General features: G+C 38.5%; 2 protein-coding genes across 7 annotated transcripts in view; one reads left to right on the top strand and one right to left on the bottom strand.

Annotated features, from left to right (window-relative positions):
• Positions 1-508: 508 nt before the first annotated feature.
• On the top strand, positions 509-19,438 carry CLTA (clathrin light chain A). Of its 2 annotated transcripts, XM_088130134.1 has the most exons (7): positions 509-893; positions 11,811-11,848; positions 13,491-13,608; positions 14,422-14,533; positions 15,675-15,728; positions 17,693-17,728; positions 18,980-19,438. In XM_088130134.1, exons 1-7 carry the CDS (start codon positions 689-691, stop codon positions 19,149-19,151), a joined length of 735 nt encoding a protein of 244 aa, XP_087986260.1. In that variant the 5' UTR covers positions 509-688; the 3' UTR covers positions 19,152-19,438. The 2 variants fall into 2 exon arrangements, with proteins under 2 accessions (XP_087986260.1, XP_025028444.2); XM_025172676.2 differs by lacking the exons at positions 15,675-15,728; positions 17,693-17,728 and having other exon boundaries at positions 513-893.
• Positions 19,439-20,785: 1,347 nt separating this feature from the next.
• Positions 20,786-27,793, bottom strand: part of GNE (glucosamine (UDP-N-acetyl)-2-epimerase/N-acetylmannosamine kinase) — a 45,881-nt gene continuing 38,873 nt past the window's right edge. For 3 of the 5 annotated variants that reach the window (XM_025172677.2, XM_088130133.1, XM_025172679.2), the window contains exon 12: positions 20,881-26,892. In XM_025172677.2, coding sequence (XP_025028445.1) covers positions 26,657-26,892 — 236 coding nt within the window. In that variant the 3' untranslated portion in view covers positions 20,881-26,656. Of the gene's footprint in view, positions 26,893-27,793 lie in introns of all 5 variants that reach the window. The other 2 variants (XR_003085719.2, XM_015889682.3) reach the window with 2 other exon arrangements.

Genomic DNA, 27,793 nt, shown 5'->3' with positions numbered 1-27,793 from the left:
TTAGAAGTACTCACAGAGCACTCATGGACACATAGCTAGTACTGGTCTAACACTGTAATAAACTGACTGGCCAGAGAGGGTAAGAAACCTCCTCCTTGTAGTACAGTACTTGTCTTTCCACGTTAACGTAACGTAACGTGAGTGCCAGTAAGTTAATGGGGCTCGTTTTCAGAGAAGGGCGCGTAGATGAGCGCTCCTTCCCGAGCGAAATTTGGCGCTCGTCCCTTCAGCAAACGCACCACAGACCATTCACGTTATAAACCTCGCCTTCGCCCTAATATCACCGGTAGGTCGACACGCCAAGCGGGGAACCCACTCCGTGAGGCGAGAGACAGCAAAACGACCCGCCCGCGACTCGCTATCGCCGCCTCCCCGGAGCGCACGGACGAATGGGTAGAGAGGTCAGGTGTGCGGAATGTCGTAGAAATCCCGCCTTCTGGACACACTGATTGGCTTGTGCCTTTCTCTCCTCTCCGTTGGTTGGTGGATTTGCCCATCAGTCTAGGAGCTTTCCGGAGAAGAGGGGGGGAGAAGGGAAAGGAGAAAAAGGGTGCTGACTGCTGGACGATTAGCTCCGGGAAGCCGGAAATAGGGCTTGCTATCCGTTAAACGGTTGCGGCTGCTTCGGGTGGTTTTTTTTTGCTGCGGAACCGTTGCTTCGGTTAGCTCCTCCCCCTTCTTTTCGCTCATGGCCGAGTTCGATCTCTTCGGCGCCCCTCAGCCGGTGGCGGGAAACGGGGCACTGGGGGTGGGCGGCGAGGAAGACCCAGCCGCCGCCTTCCTGGCCCAGCAGGAGAATGAGATTGCGGGCATCGAGAACGACGAGGGCTACAACATCCTCGAAAACGGCGAGGTGCCCGTCGGGATGCAAGGCCAAGACGCGCTGTCCGCGGGTAGGAGGGCCGCTGAGGACAGGGCGCGGGGGAAGCGGCACGTGCGTGCCCGTCACGTGACGGCCGGCGCGCGTGAACGGTCGGCTGTGGGGGGAGGCGGCGCTGCCGAGCCCTCGCCCTCCGTGGCCCCTCTGGGCGTTCGGTGGCCCCCTTCGAGGGGTGGAGCGGCCTGGTGCTTAAAGGTCCTGCCTTCCCTCGCTCTTGCCACGTTCTCGTTGGCTGTCCCGAAGGGGGCCTGTGCCGTAGAGCTCATACGAGGACCCTTGTGATATCGGGTAGCCCCCAACTTGGAAAGCGGTCCGACGGGCTGATCTGAAATGTTTGGGAGGCTCTGAAAGACCGTGTGTGTTGGAGGCTCAGGAAACTGAGCGAGTTCGTGTGCGTTGGAGCCAACGCGGCCGTAGGTTGACACGCTCCTTGTGTCTCCGGGCGCCTTCTCTTTTCTGCTTCTTAATGATAACCTATATTTGAGACTCTTCAAGTTTGCTGCTTGAGGCGGCTTGCCTCGCCCTGCCTAATAGTAGGGAGGATCCAGCGTCAATTGACAAAATGAGCAAGGGTGAAGAAAACCGGCAGTGAAACTAAACTCAAACTACCCTTTCCTTCATCGTTTACTAATTCTTCTAGTCACTAGCTACGCCAAATCCTTTTCTTCCTGCCACATAACTCGCCCTCGATTATTGGGTGCTCCTCCCCCCAATAACTCTGGTTCATCTCAATGCCCAATACTTGTATTTGTTTCCAGATAACATTCAAGATGCTAGTCATTAGGTATAATTCCTACTTAAGACCAAACTAATTATGGGCCTGCCTCCTCCAGGGGCATCAATTCATCCTGTTTGAACAGTCCATGAAGGAATGCTCTGGATTCTTCCTCCTCAACACCTCAAGAAGAAATGGACCTGAAACAGGGCTTTTCAGTAGCTGCCTCATCCCTTGTGGGGCAAATCTATATGCCCGCTACAGTATAGTCCCATCTTTCCACAAAGCGACAGAGATCTGGATCTTTAAGAGAGCATATGGCAATTAAGATCAGCAGTGTTAATTGTGTCTAATCCTCCTATGCATGTCTACCTTTTCCTTATTTTTCTATAATTATTAAGAAATTTGTTATAATTTTATGAATTTATTTTTAGTTATTAGCTGCATGGAGCCTCTAAACTGGGCAGAATATAAGTGTTTATACAAATATAAAGTCCATTTAGGAAAATAATACTGTGGAACTAGGTCTTCTCAGCTTATATTCTAATTTGCTTATATGTTATTTCACACAATATACTTAGTAAGAAACTTCAAGTTTTCATAGCACCTTCTCTCACTCCCTGCTTACTCTTTTTGGTGGCTCTTTAAACAACATAATCTGAAATTTCTGTTAACTGTTAAAGGGGAACCATCACAAACCATTAACTTGGATGTTTTATCCTAGATTTGTTATAGAGTGTTGATTTTGGATAAAAGGGGTACAAGATGGAGGTTTCTTAAGGTACGAACAGTGCAAGTAGTCTGGTGCAGTGTATTTACATTTTTTTCTGAACATGTTATATGAATATAACTACCAAGTTCTATGATAGTTCTTTGGCTTACAAAAACTGTCAGCTTCCAAAGTCTTGACCTTGTCCAGATAGTTTTATATATAAAGCTAAAGACTTAACATGATTTGTGTGGTTTTGGCAATATCTTTTATACTAAATGAAGTTAAAACCATATGAAGCAAGGTTAAAACATACAATTACTTAAAATCAATCCATCTTTAGACCTATGTGCTTAGTTTCTGCAGATATTCTGCATGGCTTAAACCTTTAGTTTTACCTTGATCATCTTTTTCTTTCTGAATCACTCCAAAACAAGTTTTATTCCTATTTTCCACCTTTGGTCAAATGGCATAAGCTTGTTCACACAATCAAATTGTCTTTGTAAGTATGCAACTGAGCAGATGCAGACTAAATTGTACTTCAGGTAAAAGTGATGGCGTGACTTCTCAGTGCTATATCAGTCTTTGTTCTGTGCTCTTTAACATAGAGCTTTGGAACTGTATATTAAATTGTAAATTGATTGTGTCAGAGTAAATATTTTCATTTTTCAAAGCTTTTATCAAACCATTTATGTATAATATTTAAACTCTTAAAGATACATAAGTTAATCAAACGAGTAATTATAAAAATTATTCAGCTCTGGTTATGCTGAGTTCTAGTTCTTCAGAGGAACAAATTATGCATGCAGTAAACAAACTTGGGGAAAGATTTAGATGGACCAGGATAAGTCATATTCAGGAGTTTAAAATGTGTTATATGTATCATGGTACCAATAAATCCGCCCTCTGATGTTTTACTGGGGCATCTGTACTGAGGAGATTTTTGCACATAAAATTGTATGTATGTGGGCTTCCATGAGTCCAATTTCTGTGCTACAATTATTACACAGAGGTGGAAGCCACAACAATACCTGTGAATGCTTTAGTGTATATCAGCACTCTGCATGATAGTACCTGTCACAGGTGATGTTCCTGGTGTCCAAACTTAAGGTATGTATAACCAATTTAGCAGTGTTTGAATAGGACTAAGCAAGGTGGACTGTATTCCAGGTTTCTCAGCTTTTGTTCTGCAAGGGTGCTCCATTTCACAGAAACTGGATCCCATAAAAGAGGGAAGACAACCTACAGTCTTTGCCCAAATGTTATAAGCCATCTGCAAGCAATTAGTTTACATTTCTAATAAGAGTAATCTCTCCCTTCTTTGAAACAGAAGGGAGATGACAGATAGAAAGCTGTGACTCCAGCCATTCTTGGTATTATCCTATCTACTGCTGATTTCAGCCATGCCTGCTTTCACCACATAAGCCCAACAGATTACTCTAGGGTAACAAGAACAGTAAGTGGGGGGGAAAAATGTTCCCTACCCCTTCTCTTTAAAAGGTTTAAGTCACGATAAAGGCTATCCTGGATTATTTCCTAGGAGTATAAACTGACAGTGCTAGCCCAGTAATAATTATCTTTATTCTGCATCCTTCCCCAAATGCTTTTACCTCAGCTAAGCGCTTCTTTTATTTACACACACATACATACATGTAATTTTTATTGAGAGTTTTTACATAATTAAAAGATAAACAAGAAAAATATATAAAAGGGAAGTAGAAAATGTACTAGATAAAGTACAGATAAAGGGGAAAAAGGAAAAGGAAAGTTAAAGAAGTGGTTTCTGATCTTCTTTACGGAAGTTACAAACTTTTACCATTTCTTCCTCTTAAGAATTTCCTTCTTCCCATATTCAACTCTTTTTAATCAGCAAATCCAGAAATCACCAGTTCATTTTGTCCATTTTCAGCAAAACCTCCATAAAAGGTTTCCTATCTTTTATAAAAGTCCTTACTGTTTTGTCCCTAATCAAACAAGTCAATTTTGTCATTTCTGCAAATTCTGCCATCTTCACAGTCCACTCCTCCATTGTGAGTACACCTCAGGTAAGCACTTCTGATTCTGTAACTCAAAGAAAAAGATTCTTTCCCTTCTTTCTCCCTCTTAAACATGATTCTCATTCACCCTATTTTATATTTGATTAGCACAAAATTAATTACAGAAACAGATCTGTTCTGGGTGTGTGTGATTCCAGCATGAGAGTACAGGCTGCATTTTTGGCTATGGCCTGATCCCCTGTTATATTTCATATCTTTCATTCCTAGACTGGATAACCATTTGATGATTGTATTATCTTCTGCCAATGCAGAGAAGTGTTAAATGTGTTTAGGACTGAAGTACATTCAGTGCTAGGAATTGAGTAGGAAAATGATGAAGCAGCCAAAGAGACTTCTGAGTACCATAAGTTGTGCTGATGCTCTCTATAAGCACGAATGAGAATCCAAAAGACTTAGCTAATGCCAGATTTGACCTGCCATCAGAAGGGCTTTGAGGAGCCATTTTGCCCTAAAGGAATGGGGAAAAAAGCAGATACAACTCAGTAAGTGCTGTCTTATAACTCTTAAGGATGGCTTTTATCCTCTCAACTGCTCTCATGGAGTTTCAACTGTTTTGCCCATGAGCTAGAAACAGCAGATTAAACTTCACAAGAAAAGTAAAGAGGAACAAGCTGGTTTAGGCAGAAAATAGAAGAAATGCAAGCTTGAACACAATCAGGCATCTGAATAAATTAAAAGTGGCTTGATTTTAATTTGGATTTTGAAAGTAGAAAAGTAAGATATAAGCAGGCACCATAAATTCAGGGTTTATTTAATATGAATACTTCAGAAATGGATGCTGACTAGCATTACCGTCTTTTGATCAAATGGCTCTTTTGCTCATTTGTTTCTGATAATAATGCAAGTCAGCTTGAGTTTTTCCTTGCATCTGCTATTCGTGACAGAATCCATTACATATTTGCTGATCAGTAGTAATTATGGTTCTGGGATGTGTGGCCAAAGCTTCAGAGATGGGTTTGGTTTAAAATACAGACATTTTTTGTTTACTTTTACACACACAAAAATACTTTCTTTACATACATGTTGAAGGATAATTTGCAGAGCTTATGAAACATGCTTTTGTGAAAAAATGGATTGGCTTTATTACAAAAATGTTCAAGTTCTTTGGGAGATATTTTATGGGGATTTAATAGAGTTGGATTTGTTTAAGAAATATTAATTGATTTGCATTTTTGAACATAGTAAAAATGTGATATACTTATTTACTATCCATACAGATGGCTTTTCTGTAAGCATCCAAGTTGATATAAGGGGGTGACTCAGTGTGATCCCTTACTTCTATTGTGAGCATGTGAATCTCTTATTTAATTTAGGATTTTGTGAGAAACTCTAAACAATAACAGCAAAAAAATTATTATTTTGTATAGAGCGGTCTAATTTCTTAATGTAGAGCAGTTATTTTTGGTTTATGGCATATGTATCATTGGCAAAATGCAGAAAGAGTCTAGGCTGAATGCAGACACACCGTTCAACTGTCTGGAAATTGCACGGTGTAGTGACAAGTAACCAGAAAGGATGTCCCCAATGCATTAAATGAGTGAGCACTCCCTAGGTGGCTGGGCATGCTACAAATTGAAGGCCTGCTGTGTAATGCTGAGCACAGTGACATTGGTTGCAGTTCTATGACAAAAGCAAGGAGACATTACATTGGGGCTGAGCAGAGCAGTGTGCTTATGCTATAGCTCCTCTTAGGGACTTGAGCTGGGGACCTGTGCAGGCAATTACAATCAATGTTGGGTGAAATGGAGGTCTTTTTGGTGTCTCGGTGCATTCATAGCCTGGTTTCTACCTTGCCAGAGTATAGGGAGAGAGATTTTTATTTTCAAACTTGTTACAGCTTGAGTGATAGCATATGTACTGTAAGGGGGAGGCATTGGTGTTGGGAGAAGAACATAGTTTCAGTAGTTCTTGTTAATGTATGCATGTCTTGTTGGGAAAAGTGGGCTGTTTTTATCTCAAGCATGGATCCAAAATAATAGTATCATTGATGGAGTATGAGGCAAGATCCACTGATACAGATCAGATTTAACTCGCTGCATGTAGACAAACTATTTTTTTGCCTTGTTAATTTTAAACCATCTAGAGATTTCTGGATTTGATTTTATAACTTTAGCCCTCTTAACCACCTTATTTAAATTGCTATTCTTAACATCTATACATTTTGCCAAGTTCTGCTTTGTTTGGAATACAATAGGGTACAGTATTCCAGTATTGTAACATCCTACATGTTCCCTTGGTAAAAAAATTCAGAGCAAATAAAATAGCAAAATAATAGAATAACAAAATTGGGCAACCATGTAGATGATAGCTTCTGGCATTTTTCCAACCCTTAATCATATCTGTGCCCTGGGTCAGGTGACCAGGAGGAAGGAGAGCTCAGAATGGAGGAGTCAGTAACATTCTGAGCCGTTGCCCAAATGCCCCTCCCCAAATGCATTAGAGGACTTTTTCTGGAGTTTTTAACTGTGCTCATTTTCAAACTCAGTCTTTCTTTTGCTGGATTCTTCCCGCTCACACCAAATTGATCCTGTTCTGTTCCATTTTTATGGAATGTTATGCTTACAGTCAGTTTTAAACCCTTCGTACAATTTCTTTCCAACATTCCATTGGTCTGGAAAGAACAGAAGAGCAATGTGAAAATGTTTGATGGAAGAAGTTGGAAAGATATCAACCCAGTTTATATTTTTTAAAGCTTGAGTGTTCCAACAGCCTAAACTCATAAAATAAAATGTTATTACTGTTTGCTAGAATGGCAGATGAGCATAGGTGTTCTGTTTTGAAAGACAATTATATTTAGTAGCATTGGTTAGACTTCCATACCTAATAAAATGCTTACATTGCCACTTGGAGCTAACTAAGTTTCCTCCCAGGATGTGATTCTCCTTAAGAGATACTCATCCTTCATTTCCCCATTCACCTCAAGAGACAAGAAGGGGAAATAATGTAATATTAAATAATGAATGCTACTGTTAGATATTGTGTTTGGTGAAGGAGAGAGGTGCACATTTCCCTTTCCCTATGCAGATAAATTATAACTCAGTTATCAGCTTTGTGCTCTATATTCTTTCAAGTGCGGATAGTGGTCCCCTCTTACTATCAGACCTTTCTTTGCTTATGGGATTGTTGAATTGAGCACAAACATTAAGTTTTATTTACTTTTAGACCAACTTTATCATGTGACTTTCTGATCAAGAAATAAGTACGGTACACAAAGCCTGTCTAGTATTATAAGAAACAATTCATGAGCACAGGAGTCATTACAAATTATGAATAAACAGAGAAAGTAGCAGTACAATTAAGGTTGCAGTTGTATGTCCATTAATATGATATTCACTAGCAGAATGAATTTTTAGCTCACTCATATCCCTAAGGCTGCTTTGGGGCAGATGAGTGGTTATGCATGGGAATAGAGAGCAAGGGGAATCCTAGAGCATGAACAGATGCCTACTTGCATGTCATGGAACTGTCTGGTCCATGCTTAATACTAAAGATGATAGTAAACATTAAAAACAATGGCCCACCTAAAAATCAGTATATCAGAATTGCAGTCCTAAACACTATTGAAAAGTGAAAACTTTTTTGTTTCCTGCACACAGAACCTAAATTGTGCCAGATACAGTTCTGTTGAGTGGAATTTATTTTATATAAAGATATTCTAAATTATCCTTTTAGACAGTTGAGCTCAACTAAAGCATTCCTTTAAATAATTGCAATTAAATGCATTCCATTAATTAACTGTACTTAACAGTTTATGTTGACATTTGAATGTGAAATCTGTTTAGGTGCTGGGCAACCTGGAGATGTAAAAATGAGGTCCAGTTTCAGTCTTTCACATCTTTGCTTAGTAAAGCAGATATAGATGCAAATTTTCATATCTCATGTGTTGCTGATTTCAGCATACTATAGAACAATCAGGGATCTGAAACCATGGTTTTAAATTGGTTTCAGGGCCTGATGTGCTATGTTCCTGGTAACCACTATTTTCTGTTCAGATGGAACAAAAGGAAGTGTGACCACAGATATCTAATCTTCTGGCAAAGGGTGGAATATGTAAGTGCAAAGTTCCTGCTTCTAAACAAATGCTAGTATATTGGATTTTTTTTTTGTCCTTTTTTCTCATCCCTTTCAATATTTAATCATTGGATTCATATGACTTCAGTCTTCAAGGGTTAACTAATAACAACTCATTGTTAGTTAATGTTTAGTTAATTATTATGGATGAAGTTAAAAAACAAATTAATAAAATTAATAAAAGTGATAATTTCAATAAAACATTAATGCTAAACAGTGGATTCCATGTGAATTTTAGAAATAATATAGTTTAAGACTTTTGAGAAATTGTTGTGATATGACAGTACATAATGAATCTAATTAATTTTCCACTTGCCCTGGAAAATTAATTATTAATGGAATTGTATAATATGTATGAGTGTCATAGAGAATACAGTATAAAAGAAAATGGCATATGGTTTCCATAAGGCCTATCCTGCATGAACAGAGCTAGTCTTCATATTGGATTTTTGAATATTTCCTTTCCCGTATAGTTCTTGGGAACACATTAAAATGCATTAACATCATAACTCTTCTATATTTCAGTGTTTTGATTTGGCCTAACAATCTAGCTGTGCTGAAGCTGATAGACTTACTACCTAAGCAAATCCCTTTTGGAAATAAGATTGCACATCTTACCCATTTATATCTAGAATCCTCTGCCTTAGCAAAGCTCTGAAACACTTCTTAACAGAAATAGGAGGTTTTGGATTTAGAGTTAAGTGTTCACAATTCTTGTTTACTTGCATAGTTGCAAATTGATTTGCAGCTCTTTCCACCTAGTCTGTATCAAATAAACAATAACTCTTCTTGCCCTATTATTTCCTTTGAACTTGGTCAATTCTAACTCATTCAGCACCATAAGAGAATCTGATCATTGTATTTACCTGAAAGAAAGAATAGTGTATTTCCTCAAATAATTAAACATTAAAATAGGAGAGACAGATCTGCATTAACATTAACATAGCTCAAATAGAGGTAATGTGGACATTTTCCCCCCGCCTAATCTTCTGTTTTGTGTTTGTGGATTATTTTAAATTCAGGGTCATTTTATTTTTGAGTAAATACGGTAATATTCAATGCATTTGGAAGTAACAAGGGATAAATAGCTACAATTTTGGCTAGGCTTGTACATTTGAGACCTCTGCACATCCTAAGCTAATGGATTACCAATTGTTATCTCTTCAGTTCCAGCCAGCAAAAACAAACTAGACTCAAGAGCTTGTCAGATTGATGATGGACTGTGTTTGGTTTGTTGTCTGGATGTCCTTTTGACCTTATTCTGGTAGCATTAACCATAAAGAGCAGATTCAATCAGGACAGAGCAGACTTCAGATTTCTGGGATCTACCTTGGTTTTTTTTTCCTCTAGAAACTCAAAGGTTCTTGTTTGGAATTGAGTGGGAGATAATCACCCAATAGAATCAAGGAATTGGCACTTCTGAACAATTGGCTCAGGCAGACAAATTTAGTCTGTTTGGAATTAAGATTCCACAAGAAGCCATTTCTGCTGTGATCTGAGCTTACTTGTTTCAGCAGGCTGATCTCAGAGGAAGGGGAGTCTTTTATGACTTTTGAACCTTACAGTTCTCCCAGAGATAAACCATTTATCAGTCTTCCGCCTGTATGTAAACAAAACTAACCATCAGAAGCAACAGTTTGTTTCTTCTGGCAACTCTGATCACTGTTTGCTCTTAGAAGATGGAAATAGGTCTTCCGGTCAAATTTATATTTAAGAACCTCCTTCCTGGAAATAAATATTTCTGAGACAGCAGTGACTCTTTTCTGCATCAACCAATGTAGCTTAAAACTGTAGCAGCTATTGTGACTCAGATGTCTAATACTACATAATTTAGGCTATAAGCCTGGGTCATTGAAATATATATGATGCTAGGCATTGTATTACTAGTACTCTGTTTTAGTTGTATAATTCATAGTATAATATATACTTTTGCATTGCCTAAACTATTTGAGATATGTTAATGAAACTGATGTATTGAGATAAAGAGTTTTTAAGGAGCACTTTCATTCATATATATGCACAGGCACCCATGAGAGCCAGTGAGGTGTCATGGTTAAGGTGTTAGACTAGCAGCAAGGAGATTAGGTTCTAATCCTTGCTTAGGAACAAAAGCCAGCTAGATGACTTTGGGCACTCAGTTTCTCTCAGCCACATACTGAGAAGTCAAAAAATATCTATCCAGCAACCTGCATTGGGCCAGCATAGTAGATGAAGATCCATGATCTTCAGTGAAGCAGCCTTTATCCTGCAGTGGATTGATTCAGGCTGATTATGTACACTTTTATACAACATTATTTTATTTTATCATATTTGTATAGCTGCCCATCTCACATAGTGACTCTGGGCGGCATACATAATAAAACAAAATACATAAAAACCATTAAAAACAATTTAAATTAAAAACATAAAAAGATAAAAGACAAAATGGCAAAAAAGCATACAAAAGAGTGTATTCAATCAACTATCATATAGCCATCTAGCAGGCTCAACTCTATCATGGGATTCCCAAGCTAGTTGACAGAACCATGTTTTAAGGGCCTTCTGGAAGGCCAACAGGCTTGAGGCCAGCTTCACCTCAGGGGGAATGATGTTCAACAGGGTGGGGGCCAAGGCAGAAAAGGCTTTCCTCCTAGGTCCCGCTTGACGAAACACCCTAGCCAACAGGACCCACAAGTTGCCTCTCCCGCCAGACCTGATGGGACAGGTACATGTAACTGGGGAGAGGCGGTCCCTCAAATAATCTCCTCTCTCTCTCTCTCTAAACATAACCAGTTTTATTGCAAAGTATTAGTTCCTTGGGTTTCATTGGAAAGTGTTAATTCTTGGTGTTGCATTTTTAATCCATGTTGTGTGTGTGTATACATGAGCTCTCCCAAAGTGAATGCTTATTATCCAAGATAACTCTTAATTTTCCTAATCTAATACAATTCGTGCTTTATTCTTGTTATAATACAGTCTATTTAGTCAACCTTTAATTATTTGAATTATTTTTCAGAGAATTGCTTTATTTCTTATAGGATGAATACTATAGCATTTCAGATGCTTTGAAACTATTATAATAATGGCTTTAATAGTTTACCTTACTGGTATATTGTAAATATTATATTACAAATGGAAGAGGAAATGGAAAAATAGAAAATGAAAACTATGACATCACCAAGTGAATAATTGAGGGAGATGAGCTTTGAAACATGGATTTTCTGTACTCCTTACTGTTGGTCTCTCAATTCCCTGTTGAGAGGGTGAAGCCTGTTTACATATAACTAAATAAAACCTCATTCTTCAGTTTCCTTTCTTACATACTGTTAAATGCCTACTTGTTTTAAAGAAAGACTGCATTGCCAAGAAAGCTAACGTAGATCATTTCTTCTTCTTCAGATGCAATTGATGGAGTGACGAATGGTGATATCTACCAGGTAAATGAAGTTCTAGTATAAGAATGGTCACCAGTTATTGAACAGAACTCTTGACAATGAGTTTTGTCTCCTCCTTTGGCACCTCAGTATTAAACACACACATGCTGGAGTTGGCAACTGACTTCTAAAATTTAAAAGGCTAGCCACAGAGTATTCTTAGAAAAGCAGAAGTGCTCTCAGTTTTCCTTCATTTGCATCTCAGCAACTCATTCTCTGTTTGCTTTGAATCTTGGCATGTGTACAAGAATATGAAATTAAGTGAGTGTAAGGAGAATTCCTAAAAGCTTCTGTTACTGTTTCCCTGAGATGCAAGGCGTTACACTATGACCATGCTGAGAAAAAAATAAATGAAAATTATGGAGTGGGGGAGTTAGCCAAGGAGCTGACAAAGCACCTTGATTATCACATGTGCATATCCTTTTATTATTTGTCAGTTTGTAAATACATGCTTGCTTTGTTTTTGGGACCTGCAGCATATTGTTAGCCCTTGCATACATACTTGGGTATTTACAAACTTACATTTCTTTTTGTGCTTTATGGTATGTTTGTCTCATAACTAAGATGATCCCTCAGTAAGCTAGCTTCACATCTTTCTATGAGGAAGGCTAGGTGGATACAGGATAGAAGTGGATACTTTGCTGAGCATGTAAATGTAGCTGAAGGGTTTTTTTTTTATTAATAACAAGACACAGTCTGTGATACAAAATAAGCTATTATATCAGATGTTTATTTTCTCTGTTATTGTTAGCATTAAAGGAGCATTGTCTTAATATTGTCAGATATTTGTCTTGACATATTACATTTTATGAAACTGAATGTTGTAAAACTGGCTTGCTGTGACATTTGTAGAAAGGATAAATATTGGTCTTGGTGGAAACATCAGAAGCATCTCTGTGACTTTAAATGAAATGGGAACAAAGCAAAGTTGTGCAGTTGAAGTATAATATAAAAAGTATTTTATTAGTAATATAAAGTATAACTAGAAAAAAGATGAATAATTGTGATAGCATTAAGCACTAACAAAGTGCCTGTCATATGATGAATATGGTTAGAAAGAAGATCTGTATAATTCAAAGGGGCATATGAGGGTACCTAATTCCACGAATCCACCAATTAAAAAAAAGTAATTTACTAAACATTCTTATTTAAATCTTATTCTCCACTATCATATATATCTTTACTTATTATTTGAAAAGTATATATGGTGGATATACTCTTTGAGGAACAGCATATTATTAGGGAAGTACACGAAATACTTAAGTTGCCAGTTTTCTAGCCTGACAGATACTTACCACTCTGTTTCCTACAGATGATTAAGATTCATCTATATTTCCCTAGCAAAATATTATTACTGTTGCCCCTTCTTTGTTCAGTACTTGCTTTTTCATAGTCTAAGCTGGCAATCAAAGGGTACTTTTTAAAAAGACTACCCAGAAACCCAACGATCACCCCCCCCATTTTATGTTTCGCTTGCCATGAAGCATACATATTACCCCAATAGGGTGTTCGTCTCCCCAAATAGCATGTTCAGTGTTGGTCCACTTGCCTCTTCTTACATTTCCCTAACAAAGCTAACATTACCTTAGAACTGCATTTTATCCATGAGTGATTATAAAAATGGCTGCATCTTTGTCTGGATCAGGAGAGCAATGGTCCTACAGATTGCTATGCTGCTATTTCTCAAGCTGATCGCCTGCAGACAGAACCAGAAAGCATCCGCAAATGGAGAGAAGAGCAGAGGGAGCGCCTAGAAGTGCTTGGTAAGAGTCTAATCTTCAGCAGCACATAACTGCTAATGAGAACTGTATTTTGAACTGAGTGAGGACTGTTGGAGCAGCAATACTGGCAGTTCCCCTTGAATTGCAAGCCATGGGCAAGGCATGCTTCATTTGTTATTGGTGACCATCTCCCCTGAATGCATCTTGACTCCTTTTTGATGATGTCTTCCTGTCCACTGGGTAGAGAGGGGGGAATTTTTCAGGCACAGAAGATAGGGGAGGCCTGTTTTTAAAGCACAGAATATATATAAACCATTCTTGCCAAATCATCCTGAATTCTAGAAATGAAGCAATGTGTGTGGTTTTTCCTAGTGTGTATAATTTTTTCCGCTGATTACATTGCATAGCATTCGTTGTTCTATGTATTTAATCTGTGAAAGAATTAGCCATCAATACTTCAAAAACAGAACCAAGAAAAAATGAATAGTCTTAGGAAACTGGGTTATGTGACCAACTATTTCATTGTTCTTATAGAGTTACTCCAGATCATAAACTTTGTTGGCGTGGATGGATGTGGTTTCATTTTTGCTACATTTGGGGAGTGAGAAAGGAACTAGTAAATTTGAACTGCTAATTAATCTTGAAATTGATCCAAGGCTTTTTGCTTAATCCTGCTAATTGCCACTCACAAAATGTAAGTGGGAAACTGTCTGGCTTCCATTGACTGTTTATCCTCTAGAAGCGCTATGCTTTCCATAGCTTCAGTTAGTAATAGTTCAGAATCTTAGCTTTATTTAACCCCAAGACTAGATATTTGTGTGTAAGCCACATGGCTGTGTCTATACTTTTTTAAAGATGCAAACTCTCGAAAGCAAGAAGCAGAATGGAAAGAAAAAGCAATAAAGGAGTTGGAGGAATGGTATGCAAGACAAGATGAGCAGCTACAGAAAACAAAAGCAAACAACAGGTAAGAAGGCGTATACAGTTAATGATCAGCTCCTGGATTTTGGCATCCCTTTTTGATTAATATTCTTTTGCTGACATATTGGCTCCATGCTAATCACAGCTGGCAAATGACCCACTTTGAGGAGTCTTCAGGAATTCTTTTCCATTGCTCTTCAGGATAAGGATTTTCTCATTCCCCCTTCCCCTCTTTTTGCTTTGCATAGATGGGGTTATATGTAAAATAAGAATTACCATGATTTTGCTAGTGCCACTGGATAACAACTGTCAGTAACAGAGACAGTCTCAACCCTTTCCCATCAGAGAGTGAAAGTGTGTGTGTGATTGTGTATATTACGGGTCTATAATATGTGTGTGTGTGACTATGTCGTGGGTATATAATGTGTGTGTGTGTATATACACATACATACATACCTGATTGGGTCTCTTCTTGCAGTAGTTTGGGAGAAAACTGAAAAATAATCAGTATTTGGTATATCTGAATGAAGCAGTTGAAACATGTTGCTGTGTTTTGACAGTTCACTTTATGGCCAATTCAAGAAATAGATTTTCTTCTCTAGGAATTATTGTGCTTTTCAGTCAGGAAGTCACAGTTGCTTCTAAGCTTACTTCCACCACATTCCTGAGCCTTGTGATAAAAATGAAAGATGACAGGTGGAATGTCCTCTTTAGAGTCAGTATGTGGTTCAAAGGTTTACAGATCCTTGCTCTCTAGAGCCAGTTTCCCCTTAACATAAACCAAGGTAGTTTTTGAAAAGCTACTGCAAGTTGAGCTGGCTTTGTTAGCTGTTGTTTACAACCTAGTTTACCAGGGTACCTTTGGTTTGAAATTTTATTGTGCAAAACAGTGCCCGAAGACCTACAGAGGACAAGCAGGATGTTTTTGTAAGTTTGATTCTTAGTCTGGAAGGGACTAACCTATCTTCACTGAGCCAAGTTGTTTCTTAACTGTGTGGTTTACTTCTTAACACATATTTCTTACATGTTTTTTCCTTCACTTAAAATTTCTAAGTATTTCTAGGGTCAGATTAATCTGCATGTTAATCATTTTAAATTTAATTCTACTTGGCTATATTTCCTTTTGCTTATTCTTTTCTCTTTGTCTTCTGTCTGCTTGCCTCTTCTGTGGACCACTTGCCATCTAGAGTGGCAGATGAAGCTTTCTACAAACAACCCTTCGCTGACGTGATCGGTTATGTGTATGTTGCCTAACTACTGGTTATATTCTGATCCATTATCCATCTGTTTTTACTTAACATTTTTAATCTGTGATGGTTATTATGTTCAAAGTACCCCTAAGCAGAGAGACATGTTCTGTAATAGGAAGAAAGCATCTGACTCTCTAGGATGGGGGGTGGGGACAGGAATGGGCAATTTCTTCCATAGTATTATATGCAGTAAAAATAGACAATAATAATGGTGTCCAAGGATGGTTAGCTGACTTTCGGCCACATACTCATTGAATAATTTAGGTGATTTTAATCAAAAGTATGGTGGAAGTTTCAAATACAATTGTAAGGAAGAACAACTTTCAAATGTCAAGGGAAGAGATTCCATAGTTCTGTTGTTTCTTGTTGGGTTTTGAATATAGTACTGAAAGTCTTATCGCTACATGGCAAATGCTGGAGATGTCAGATAACTCATGGTTTGGTTTGAGTTTTGCAGCAGAGTATATTTACACCTGGAATAACTGTCTAGAGTAACTATGACTTGTGAAAATATAAAAATTAATAGATAATGCTGTAATAGGCGATATATAGTAATTGGATAGTAAATTGAACTTTTCCAAATCAGCGTTTAGTTTCATAAATTTTGTTATAAGCAAACCTGTCTTAAATTTCATGGTATGTTGAGAATGAAAATGCTTAATGTGTGCAGTTGAATTTTGTTGAACTAAATTAAGATAGCTGATATTTAGAAAGTGAAAGCACTGAATTGTTTTCTCACAGCTGAGTTCACTTCTCCTGTACTGTTTAGTTATTTGGCTATTTAGAATCATGTTGCCCAAGCATATAAAATGATAAGTGCTACATAAGCAGCTCCTTTATAGCTACACTAGATTTGAAACTACTGTAGTGGTTGACAAGAAATGGAAACAAAGGAGGAAATTTAGGCAGTCTTGTACAACTTCCATAAATAAAATATAGAACAGGAAGATTCATTCATGAATTATTATGAAATATTGCTAGAGGATTTAGCTCATCCCAGGTAATGTATATGTGGGTAAATTTTACTTACACCACTTTCCTATATAAAAATTAATCTTGTTTCAGAAAGAATGGGGTATCTTGTTCTGCTTTTCTGCTCATATTCCATTTCTGTACTCTGAAAGGATTGGAATAAAGGGTGCTTCCTCTTATATATTTCTGGGAAATCTATTGCTCGGAATCAAATGCCTTCTTTCCCCAGTGCACATGCTAGAATTGCGATACTTATGTTGGCTAGTGCTAGTCCAGATGAACAAAACAGAATACCGTAATAGAGATGTTGACAGAGTATTTGTCTTCCAAAAAAGAACCAAGGGAAAGAGGCATGAGCAACGTGCAGCATATACTTCCTTGTTCCTGCTTGAAAACACCATCAGTGGCAAGTTCAGCAGACGGGGATGCTGCTCTTCCTTATCTGTGCAAAGCAAGCTGTAGCTGAATGGAGCTACGTCAGGAATTAAGAAGCCGTCAAACTGCTTTGGGGCTGGGGCCCTTTGTTCCTTACCATGATTCATATTTCCGTAATTGCCTACAGTATCTTCAGGTTCCTTGTGCAACCCGGAAGAGTTGCATGGCAGTACTTGAGAAGGCAGATGGGTTTTTCATGCCCATTCCTGTTCTGAATTTAGTACTGAAACTTTTTTCCACTGCTATAGAAGTTTGGCAGATGACCTAGAAAACCCCCAGACTTGTGAAATGCTGGACTTACAGGTGGGGTCTGCCTTTGCTGTTTGCAGTTGAAGTTCAAGCAGAAAGGCTGTTTCCTGTAGCTGGCTGGGGGAGGGGAAGCTGCAGGTCAGCTCCTGAACAATAAATTCTGGAGGCCTGTGTTCCTGAATGTCAGTAGTGCTGCCAAAGTGCATGTCTGGCCAGCTTTACTTGCCATCTGCATTATGCTCATTTTCATTTTCTATATCTGACTTAAACTCTCCTTTTTGTTTCTCTTCACCTTTAAGCACAAACATAAACCATCCTTGCTACAGCCTAGAACAGTTAAGTAAACTCTTCACTGCCCCTTAAGTGTCTTGTCCCATGAAATAGCAGTGTTGTAGTGACCCTTGTCATCAGTGGTGTTTGTAAAATACAACCATACTTGTGATCAGTGCTGAACTTCATAAGTTCATCTCATTGCTTTTTTTCCCCCCCTGTACTTTGTGGGAGTAGTTTTCTTCCTTTCCCCCTCCCCATAATTAGGTCTGCTTATTGCATTTGCTTATATTCCAGAGCTCACAGTCTGCTTTAATTAGTCCCAGAAAGTAATTTTTCTGTTTGTGAGCAAGATAGCAGAATACTAGTATTGAAGGGACAAAACTTGTGGAGATGTCACTAAGCACAAAATGTGTGCAAGAGTGCAGATGAAATGAAAAATCAGATTCCTCTTTGGCCTTTCTTCAATCTTCCTTGCTCCAGCCTTTAGGTCCATAGCATTTCCAAGCATGAGGGCGATGACTTCTTTTCTTCCGTGCTAATTTCTGCTATCTCTTCACAGCATTGAAAATAGTGTTCCAGTTTCATGCTATAGTTGGTAAAATTTGAAAATATTGAATTCTCAAGGCAATTGAATACCAACCTTTAGTATGCCTACCCCGCCAATCTGATTACTTCTGTTGGTGTCCATGGGATCATTGTAAGTGGCCTTATATAGGATCAGACAGTGATCCTTCTAACTTGATATCATCTAAACTGACTGGTAATAGCTCTCCGAAGTTTCGGATTGGAATCTTTTTCCTTGCCCTATATGGAAATGCTCAGGATTGCACCCGGGACCTTCTGCATGCACTACACATGCTCTGCCATTGTACTGTGGATCTTCTGATTTATGCTGTATGCAGAACTCAGTGTATGGGTAATGAGACTGTGTGCTGGTTGTCAAGTCTGCATATTGGCCTCTGTGTAGAATCCAACATACACAGATTCAAGTGATGTATCTGTATAGTTGATTCTGTGGTAAACCCACTCTCCTCAGTCTTGTACACTATATAAGGCTGAGATTACACTTCTCTGTTAAACCAAGCACTTGTATTCCAGCATTTTACATAGCACTTGTCTGTTCCTGTGGGCCTGATTATTGCCTCTTCCCCCTTCTGTAATCTGAAGGTCTAAAGACAGAGGAAGGGAAAGTTGATGCTATTCTGGATGATGGTGATGCTGATGATTTTACTAATAATTAGGAAGCAGCTCATGGGAGAATGGGTGGGAGACCTGTTTGACTGAAATGAAACATGGTGTTGCATTGTTTCTAGGGCAGCTGAAGAAGTCTTTGTGAACGATGTTGATGATTCATCTCCTGGCACCGAGTGGGAACGTGTGGCTCGACTCTGTGACTTTAACCCCAAGTCGAGTAAGCAGGCGAAAGATGTGTCCCGCATGCGCTCAGTGCTGATTTCACTCAAGCAGGCTCCGCTGGTTCGCTGAAGGGAAAGCACACCTTACACTACAAATGCAATATCTAACTTTACTCAGAGAAGCTGTGTTTGCAGTAATTGGATTAATTATGTTTAAATGTTTTTTTTTGTTTGTTTTTGGACCAAACCTCACAATGTATTTAGAGTTTGATCATTGTTCTGTGATTGCATGTTCCTCCTCTGTGTCCTCCTGGTGTCCAAACTGGGAGAAAACTTCCAGAACTGTAATCTCTATGCTCTTGTGCATTGAGATTTGACTTTCAACTGTACTGATATTAAAGGTCTGTTTAAATTGCGCTTTTGTGTGGGAATATTAAAAAGCCGAAGAAGTTTTACTCATTTAAAAGGATTCTGTCGTGCTAGCTTATGGATAGCTGGGAATATAATGGCTGAAAATGGCATTTTCAAAAATAGATGCATTCAAAATTACTCTTTTCTTTTCCCATTTATCGCTTGATACTACCTTGCACTACAATATAGCACTTCCAAGCCTGGAAAATATAAATATAAATATAAATATAAATATATATATATATACACACACACACACACACACACACACACACTTACTTACTTACTTACTTACAGGACTTACATAGCCGCCTGTCTCATACAATGATTCTAGGTGGCTCACGACAATCTGTTTCATCCATCCATCAAATTTATATGGCCGCCCATCTTACAAAAAAGTGACTCTGGGCGGCATACAATAAAAACTATAAAACAGTAATATATAAAAAACTGTTCTTATCCAAAAATTTCTTTAAAAACTGCAATTAAAGGCTAAGCAGGCAGCAGATATTAACAACAATGGAGCCACTTCAGTACCTCGCCGGTCCCCAGGGGCCCTCAGGCCTAATGGCATAACCATGTTTTGGTGGGCTTCCGGAATACCAAGGATGGAGGCAGCCTCACTTGTGGGGAAGGATGTTCCATAAGGCGGGCACTATGGCAGAAAAGGTCTGCCTCCTGGGTCCCACCAAGTGTAGCTCCCTGGCAGATGGGACCCATAGCGTACCTCTTCTGCTGGATCTGATGGGATAGGCAGATCTAACTGGGGAGAGGCGGTCCCTCAAATAACCCGGCCCCATGCCACAAAGGGCTTTAAAGATCAAAACCAGCACCCTGAATTGGACCCATTAAAAAACATTTAAAAAGGAAAGTATCCTCTATAAGTATCCTTCCCCCCAGGCACTAGACCAGTCATCCTCACAGCTCAACCCCCATCCCAGCCCAATGCCTGGGGGAAGAGCCAGGTCTTTACAGCCCTCTGAAAGGCTAAAAGGGCAGGGATCCCTCAGGAGGCTGTTCCAAAGGGCTGGGGCAGCCACCGAGAAGGTGTGCCTCCAAGGTCCCATCAGATGGCAACATTTGAGGGGGGGGACCTGGAACACACCCGCCCTATCTAGTCTAGTAGGACAGGTAGATAACCTCAGGGAGAGGCAGTCCTGCAAATACCCTGGCCCTGTGCCATGTAGGGCTTTAGGGTGTCCTTCAGGTATTTTGACCACTTATTCAGCTAGCATGGAGTTTGTGCATCTGAGGGTGCCCAGATTAGGGAGGGCTACTATGCCAGATAACGTAATTTGTATTCCTGGAGGTTCTTTAATTCCATCAAAGGCTGAAACTGGATGGTTTGTCTTGAATACCAGCCACAATTTTTTTTACATTTTTTCCCACATTCCTGTTTTTTCTAACTAGCATGATGAGTTGTGAAGAATCAGAAAATATTGCAATAATTACAAAATATCAGTTGGTATAAGTTTGAATTTTAATTACAAAACTTTATAGGTCCTTGCTGCATGTGTTACATTTAAGAAAGAAATGCATACATTTAAATGATAAATATATACATATTTTAATGGTCCCCCAAAATCTTTAGTAAGAATTTATTCTTCCTATACCAAAGGAAGCACTATCTTATTTCCTTGCTCTGTTTTGTCTTGTTCTCATCACCTGTGCTTTTAATTTAAAACTATAATGTCAGGTATGGAAGGATGTTTTGGGCCTTGTATTATGCTCCCCTCCTAGCTTAACTTGGAGCTGTCATTTCTAATACTCTTTGCAGCTGGTGTCTCTGGGAGTTAACAGAACATGGGTCTTACAGGAGTGATCTGTAAGATTGTTTTAGTTGAAGGGATTATTCCTGATGAGGGTGGGAAAGCCTAGAATCTGATGATGCTATCAGGATAGGGGAAATACTCCTCCAGTAGCTGCTTCTAAAACTGCATAAGTAGAAGTGAATAGTTTAGGAAGCTACACTTTCTATACAGTTCTTAAGGATGCAAAACCTTCGAAACAGAGAAATTCCTTTCTGGATAGTTGGTGAGAGTTATATTTATATAGCTGCCCACCTCACACAAGGTGACTCTGGGTAACTACAATTAACAGTAGTTAGTAGGCCAAGTAGTTAACTTTGTTCACAAAAAGGTGTGAACGGTTGTTTAATGGATAGTAATTTTGAAAAGGATTTCCCAAATCAATTCTAAGCACTGCGTTCACTGGAAAAGCTGAATTTGTTCTTTTGTTCCATTTGACAGACAAGCTTTCACCTCAGTACTAAAACAATTACGTCCTCAATGTACCCTGGCTGAAGGAGCACAGTAGGTAAATTTTGGTCCAAGGCTAAAACAAGGATTGAATTCCTGATTTCATGAGTGCTGTCCAGTTAGTGGAATAGAATATGGCTGGTTAGAGGAGAACTTCCCTAGGATAAAGTTGGCATAACTTTGGCAAATGAGTTTCATAGCACTACAAATGCCTAAAAACCTGTTAACTATATAGGATAACTACCCCAAGAAAGTGTGCTCTGCTTTTTCCATTCATTCTCTCTGCCCTGCAGTTTGTTCAGAATATACTGCTACTAATACAGAATTAGTGGTATGTCTGAGGCCATGTTGGTAGTATGATAGATGCTATGCAGAATGCAATGGTACTGTAAAACATTTATTTTATAGACAAGCTTATAGATTATGGGCAATTTAGGGACCGCACTGCTATGGCTGATATTATTTATTAAGTCATAAAACTAGAGCTTATCAATAAGCTTGCCCTCTCTTTTTTAGATTCCTTGAAGATCAACTGAACTATTTCCAGAGAGCTAGAAATAATCTTGGTAGAATTAATCTTGATCTAAAAGTAACCCTACATCTCATAACATGCCCTCTGATTTGGCTTTAGCTTTAGGAATTTGATGATAGTGGGCTATGATAAAATTATGTAGATGTCATGTTTCTAAAGCCAACAGCTAAATAAATAACATACTTAATGGAAACTTGATATATACATAATGTTTATTTTTATTTCAATCTTTGATATTTAGCTTAAAGTCACTTTCAACAATAAGACAAAGAACAGAATGTACAGAACTAATCATTGTTTTAGTAAAAGGGCAACATAGAGGAAACGATGTTTTTCACGCCAACAAGAAACAGAAAAGTGCTAAATTTCAACACTTGGCCTTATTTTTATACAATTTACATAGACAGATGTAAATGTCCTCCTTTCCACATTAGAGAAGTGATGACCCAGGAGCTAAGCTAAATAAAAAATAAAAAAATAAAAAAAAATATTAAGATCAGTACTCAATTAAAGAGAGTTTTGCATTTAAAGTAATGCTATTGGGCTACTTGAGCATTTTATTTTTGAATTACTGGTGCTTATCAAATTGAACTAATATACACTTGAGCCAACAGTTTTTTCAAATTTTATCATTTAATTAAGCAGGTAAAGGACCTGTTAAAAATTCAGCACCAAAGCGAATGAAAGCGTTACTAGCCGTATAAATAAAATTAATGTTACTAACTACATAAATACACCGGCACCGTAGTTAGTTTAGAAGTGCAACATTGACCTTTGTTGGTAATAAGGTTTATCTCTGCTTGCTCAGCAATTAAAGACGACATAGTACCTTTCAAATAACTGACCGTGCCCAGTATGTTGGGACATCCTGGAAATTAGACAATACAGCATGCTAGCTTGGGATGGGTGCTTTAGGAATTTCTGTCCTCCCAAAGAAGATTGGCAGATCATTGCTGAGAGCAGAAGCCCCAATAAAAAACCTGCAAGTCTCACTAGAGCAGTGTTGTCCAAACTTGACCACTTTAAGATGAGTGGACTTCAACCCCCAGAATTCCCCAGCCAGCCATGCTGGCTGGGGAATTCTGGGAGTTGAAGTCCACTCATCTTAAAGTGGCCAAGTTTGGACAACACCGCACTAGAGGTAAACTAAAGCCACGGCCGCCCACCTACACAGTACAACTTTAATCATTTAATGCTGAACTTGGACGTTCCCTTCATGGTTCAGAAGCAAAATGAGCACAGCGCTACATTCTCCCTATCTATTCCATCTAATACCAAACTGACAATTTTACCACCAAAAAGCCACCACAAAAATGACACCTTCAGTATTTTGGGATGACTTGTCAGCACGCAGAAAAACAACTTGTATTTCCGAAAGCACTGAATGTTCAAGGCAATGGAGCACTATTTGAAGAGGAAATTGGCTTGATCAAGCTCCCACAAGTTTATTAGGTGGATAAGGGATTGGGCTTCCAAGGAGGCATGTAAGGTCACATCTGTAAGGTTATCCTTACACATCCCTTGCCTAAATATCCCGAATGCTGAGCTTAACTGCGCACACAACTTGTTCAGATGAGAAACAGGCATAATCCCAAATGATAAAATTTTGATCGGTGGTGGCTTCAACGCAGGGTATTTGTGTCAATTTAATTGTTTCCTTTCTTAGTAACTGTAGTAACTGCGGGGAGGGGGTAGTAAAAAAGTACAAAGTATGCCTCTTCCCCCCAATCACTCTTCAGGGATACAGATTCAGTCTCAGCAAGCCTTAAATTTTAGCAATCTGTTCCAACCTGAAATGTGTATGTGAGGTGGGGATGGGATTTTCCAGTCATTCATTTTCCTTCATTTTTGAAGGAACTTTTGTCATTGTTTTCATCCCCCTTGCCCAACCAAACAAAACTGACAACAAAAATGCAACCTCTTAAGTTTTCCAATTTTGTTCACACAGAAAAACACAGGGTGAGATCTAGCATTCCTAAGAGAATTATTGAAAACCAAATTAACTGTGTATTTTGAAAATGTTCCTTTGGATTCCAAAACTAAACATAAAATCAGGATCTACTGAGATGCTCAAGCTTCTTTCAAAATAGCAGTTGTTTCAGGATGAAAATGGACCCTCCTCGTTTAAGTTCAACCCTCTGCTATTTATATTAATTGCTCAACTCTCTTTGTAGGCTTGCACCGCCTGCAACCCATTCCCATAGTTCAATACAGCCAAGGTCTGACTATTCCCTTGTTTCATAATTCCAGGCAGATAATGGAAACCAAAAGATTATTGAATGCTCAGAAGGTTGCTTGGCTTGGTCGAGCATTTTAATCAGTATAAAATATACTGCATAATATTGTTTTTCAAAATAGGGTAGATAGAGAAAGGTAAACATTCCTTCTGATTACAAGAATATTTATGGCTTTTGACATATTAGAGCCTAGCAATAAGAACCAAAAGTACTTGTTGAATTTGGGGAAGGAGCTCAAACTTTCACACAGAAATCCATCCTACTTTGTTTCATACTGACAACTTTTCACACCCTTTATTTTCAAAACTCTCATTATTTACCTTAATTCATTATTACAAACTTCCAGACAGTTGCTTCCTTATGTCATTTGACTGAGGAGTCATGAAATCCTAGCACCAATTCATTTGTGAAATAAATCTAATTTCTTCCTTGAATTGTGTCCAGCTGCATCTGTCAGTTAAGGAACAGAATTCACCAGTGTGGCAGATTTTCTGCTGCACACACTCCAAATTGGATCCAGAAGATTGCGGTTCCTTTAGAGCAGATTTGGGGAAGTGAAGCACAGGACCACAAGAGAACAAGAAGATATCCTCTTGTATATAGAAATCTACTTAGGTAACCCACAGCATTTAAAGATGGATTATTTTCCAAATTATATCTCGCCCTCTAGTAAACTAGTTAGAAGAAGCAAATTTTCAAATATGAAATCTAATCAAACTTCTGTTACTGATCTTTAGATCCAAAAGTAAAGGTCAGAGGAACTATTTTATCAATACATACTACAAATGAGAGTTAACTCCTGTCTGTAGCATCTCTGTTCCATGACTGCTATCCTATCATGCTGTATTTCTTTAAACATGTATTTAAAACAGAAAAAAACCCTCCACATTTACAGCAAGAGCCTCCAAATTCAAACATAAAGGATTCCCAAGTGCTACAAACACATCAGTGTTTTCTATGATAACCGCACGAAGAACAGAAAGTTGCCTCAAACACACTACAAAGCTCAGCATTCACAGCTTCCAGAATCTCCACTATATGGTCTAAGCATTTTTGGATTATCCACTTCCCCTTTGTGTATATCTGTGCTTTGTAAGCACACGTCAAATGCTGGTATGACCACAGTATGATTAAAAAAAAACAGTAATACTTAGTGGGCATGACAAGGCTAACAAAATATATATATACGACACGTTTCTGAAAGCCAGTTTAAATATGGGTTTGATTCAAAGAACAAACCCAAAGAGCAAACATCTTCTCAAGCCCCAGTCTGCATCAATGAATGAAGCATGACTTGTGCAACTGACTCTACTATTTTTTTAAACATGAAAAACTGGCTGAAAACATGAAAAGCAAAGAACATGAAAAGTAAGAACAGTGGTAGGAATCACCACATTACAGAGGGTGTATATAAAAATACCACTACCAGTGACTGAGACAAAGCATATACTTTGTTCTATTTTCTTCTTCACCCTAGCACACTGTATGTAAACTTGTGCCTTTTAGGGTATTCTGGATTATAGCTCCAATAACTGCTAGCCAACATAATTGATGGTAATGATGATGTAGAATTCTAAGAACTGTAATTCAGTATGTCTGAAGGGCATGAACTGGGTAAAGCTCTTTGAAACTAAATATGTATGTGCACCATATGTCATCTTCCTAATAAGGATTTTAATATTAATCTAATTAATGAACACACAGATAGTCACGTCATACTGCTGGGTATTTTACCCCGGGGTAGTTCCAATTCCTCTCATCATGCAGAGATCATGCCTGCCTATCTCTGCAGAGGTGGAAATGGTTACATATATATATCAGGGATGTTTCTTTATTTGCTTAACAAAGATCTGGTTACTGAAATTACTATTCACTGAGTAAAACAGTTTGAAAATTCATTAGGAAAAAGAGCAATCAGTTCTCTTTTCTACGATTTGTAGCTACCTGGGATAGAGGCTTCCCAGGAAGTTTTTAATTTCATTTAGTCTACAAGAGAGTCCTCTTCTGAGCCATGTTTCTAGTCACATTCCAGCATATAAAAGCAGCAATTAAATAAAGGATGGGTGGATGGGAACAATTTTGAAGGTGAGATTCTGTAAAACCATCTGAAACAACTAAAAAAACATCAGTAGGAAATATTTTCCCAAAGAACCGTTATAAATTTCATAATGGATTTCTACTTTTTTTCTCCAGGTATTTAGTATATCCTGCGTGTTGTATAATCCAGAACCATGCTAGCAGCTCCAAGCAAGGCAGGATCTGTCAGGTCTGAGACAACCACATTCACTGTCTGCACAGAGAATAAAGCTCGCTGACGGATCACATCTTTGACCACATTGACATAATGACTTGCCAAGACACCAGAAAGTATCACAAGGGAGGGACTAATGGTGTGCAGAACATTAACAATTCCAAGGCCCAGAGCTGTTCCTGCTGTAAGGAAAAAAAAGAAACATGAGTCAGGGAAAACATAGGCATTAGTCAAGAAAGTAACTCTTTCCTTCGTATAGATTAGTCTTTCCATCTGAGTGCTCACCAGATGTTGGGACTACAACTCCCACCTTGCCTTTGCCGATGCTGACTAGGAATTCTTGGAAATGTAATCCCAACATGTGCTAGTATATGGCTACACTTTTTTCTCACAATCCTCTCTAATTAAACAGAACTTGCACAAATCTTATTTGTAAGAGAACCACAGATGAGCAACTGCCTCTTTCACACCACTTTCAACTGTCCAAAATACAGCAGTTATCTACATCACTCTGAGACACTAACAGCTTAGCTAATTATGATAAAAACAATCTCTTCTATGCAATATAACATACTTATAATCCATAATTCTAGTTCTAATGATGTTTTATATCCTTAGAACTTCACTGGTTATTTTTAGAGAACTACTAACAATTAAAAACACAGTAAAATATATTATGCTCAGAAATAAAGATTTCTAAATATGAAAGAAAAAAAAACTGGGGGGAAAATCCTAAGCATAGAATTCAAGGAACCACTTTTGGGTTTCAAGGTAAACATGTTTTCACTGATACAAATTCTTTTCAAGACAGTCATGAATATGCCAGTACAATCCCATTTCTTTTTTCCATTGTCTGTTAAACCCTTCAAATATGGTCACTAGAGATAAGAAGTGTATGTGTGGGGGTGTGACTGACTCTTTCAGAGAGGCTTGAAGGAAAGGAGGAGTACAGATTTGAGTAATAACAACTGCAGTAATCATAATGGTGGGGGGGCGGGGGCGGTTGGTGCCTTCTAGTCAATCTTGACTCCTGAGAAGTCCCTGCAATGTTCTTGGCAACATTTTCAGAAGTGGTTTACCACT

This window comes from Python bivittatus, unplaced genomic scaffold (assembly GCF_059951505.1).
Source record: "Python bivittatus isolate LINGU-HERP-01145 unplaced genomic scaffold, Pbiv_v1 ctg000850_np1212, whole genome shotgun sequence".
Taxonomy (NCBI): domain Eukaryota; kingdom Metazoa; phylum Chordata; class Lepidosauria; order Squamata; family Pythonidae; genus Python; species Python bivittatus.
The sequence above is the reverse complement of the archived record's forward strand: the minus strand, read 5'-3'. Positions and strand labels throughout refer to the sequence as shown.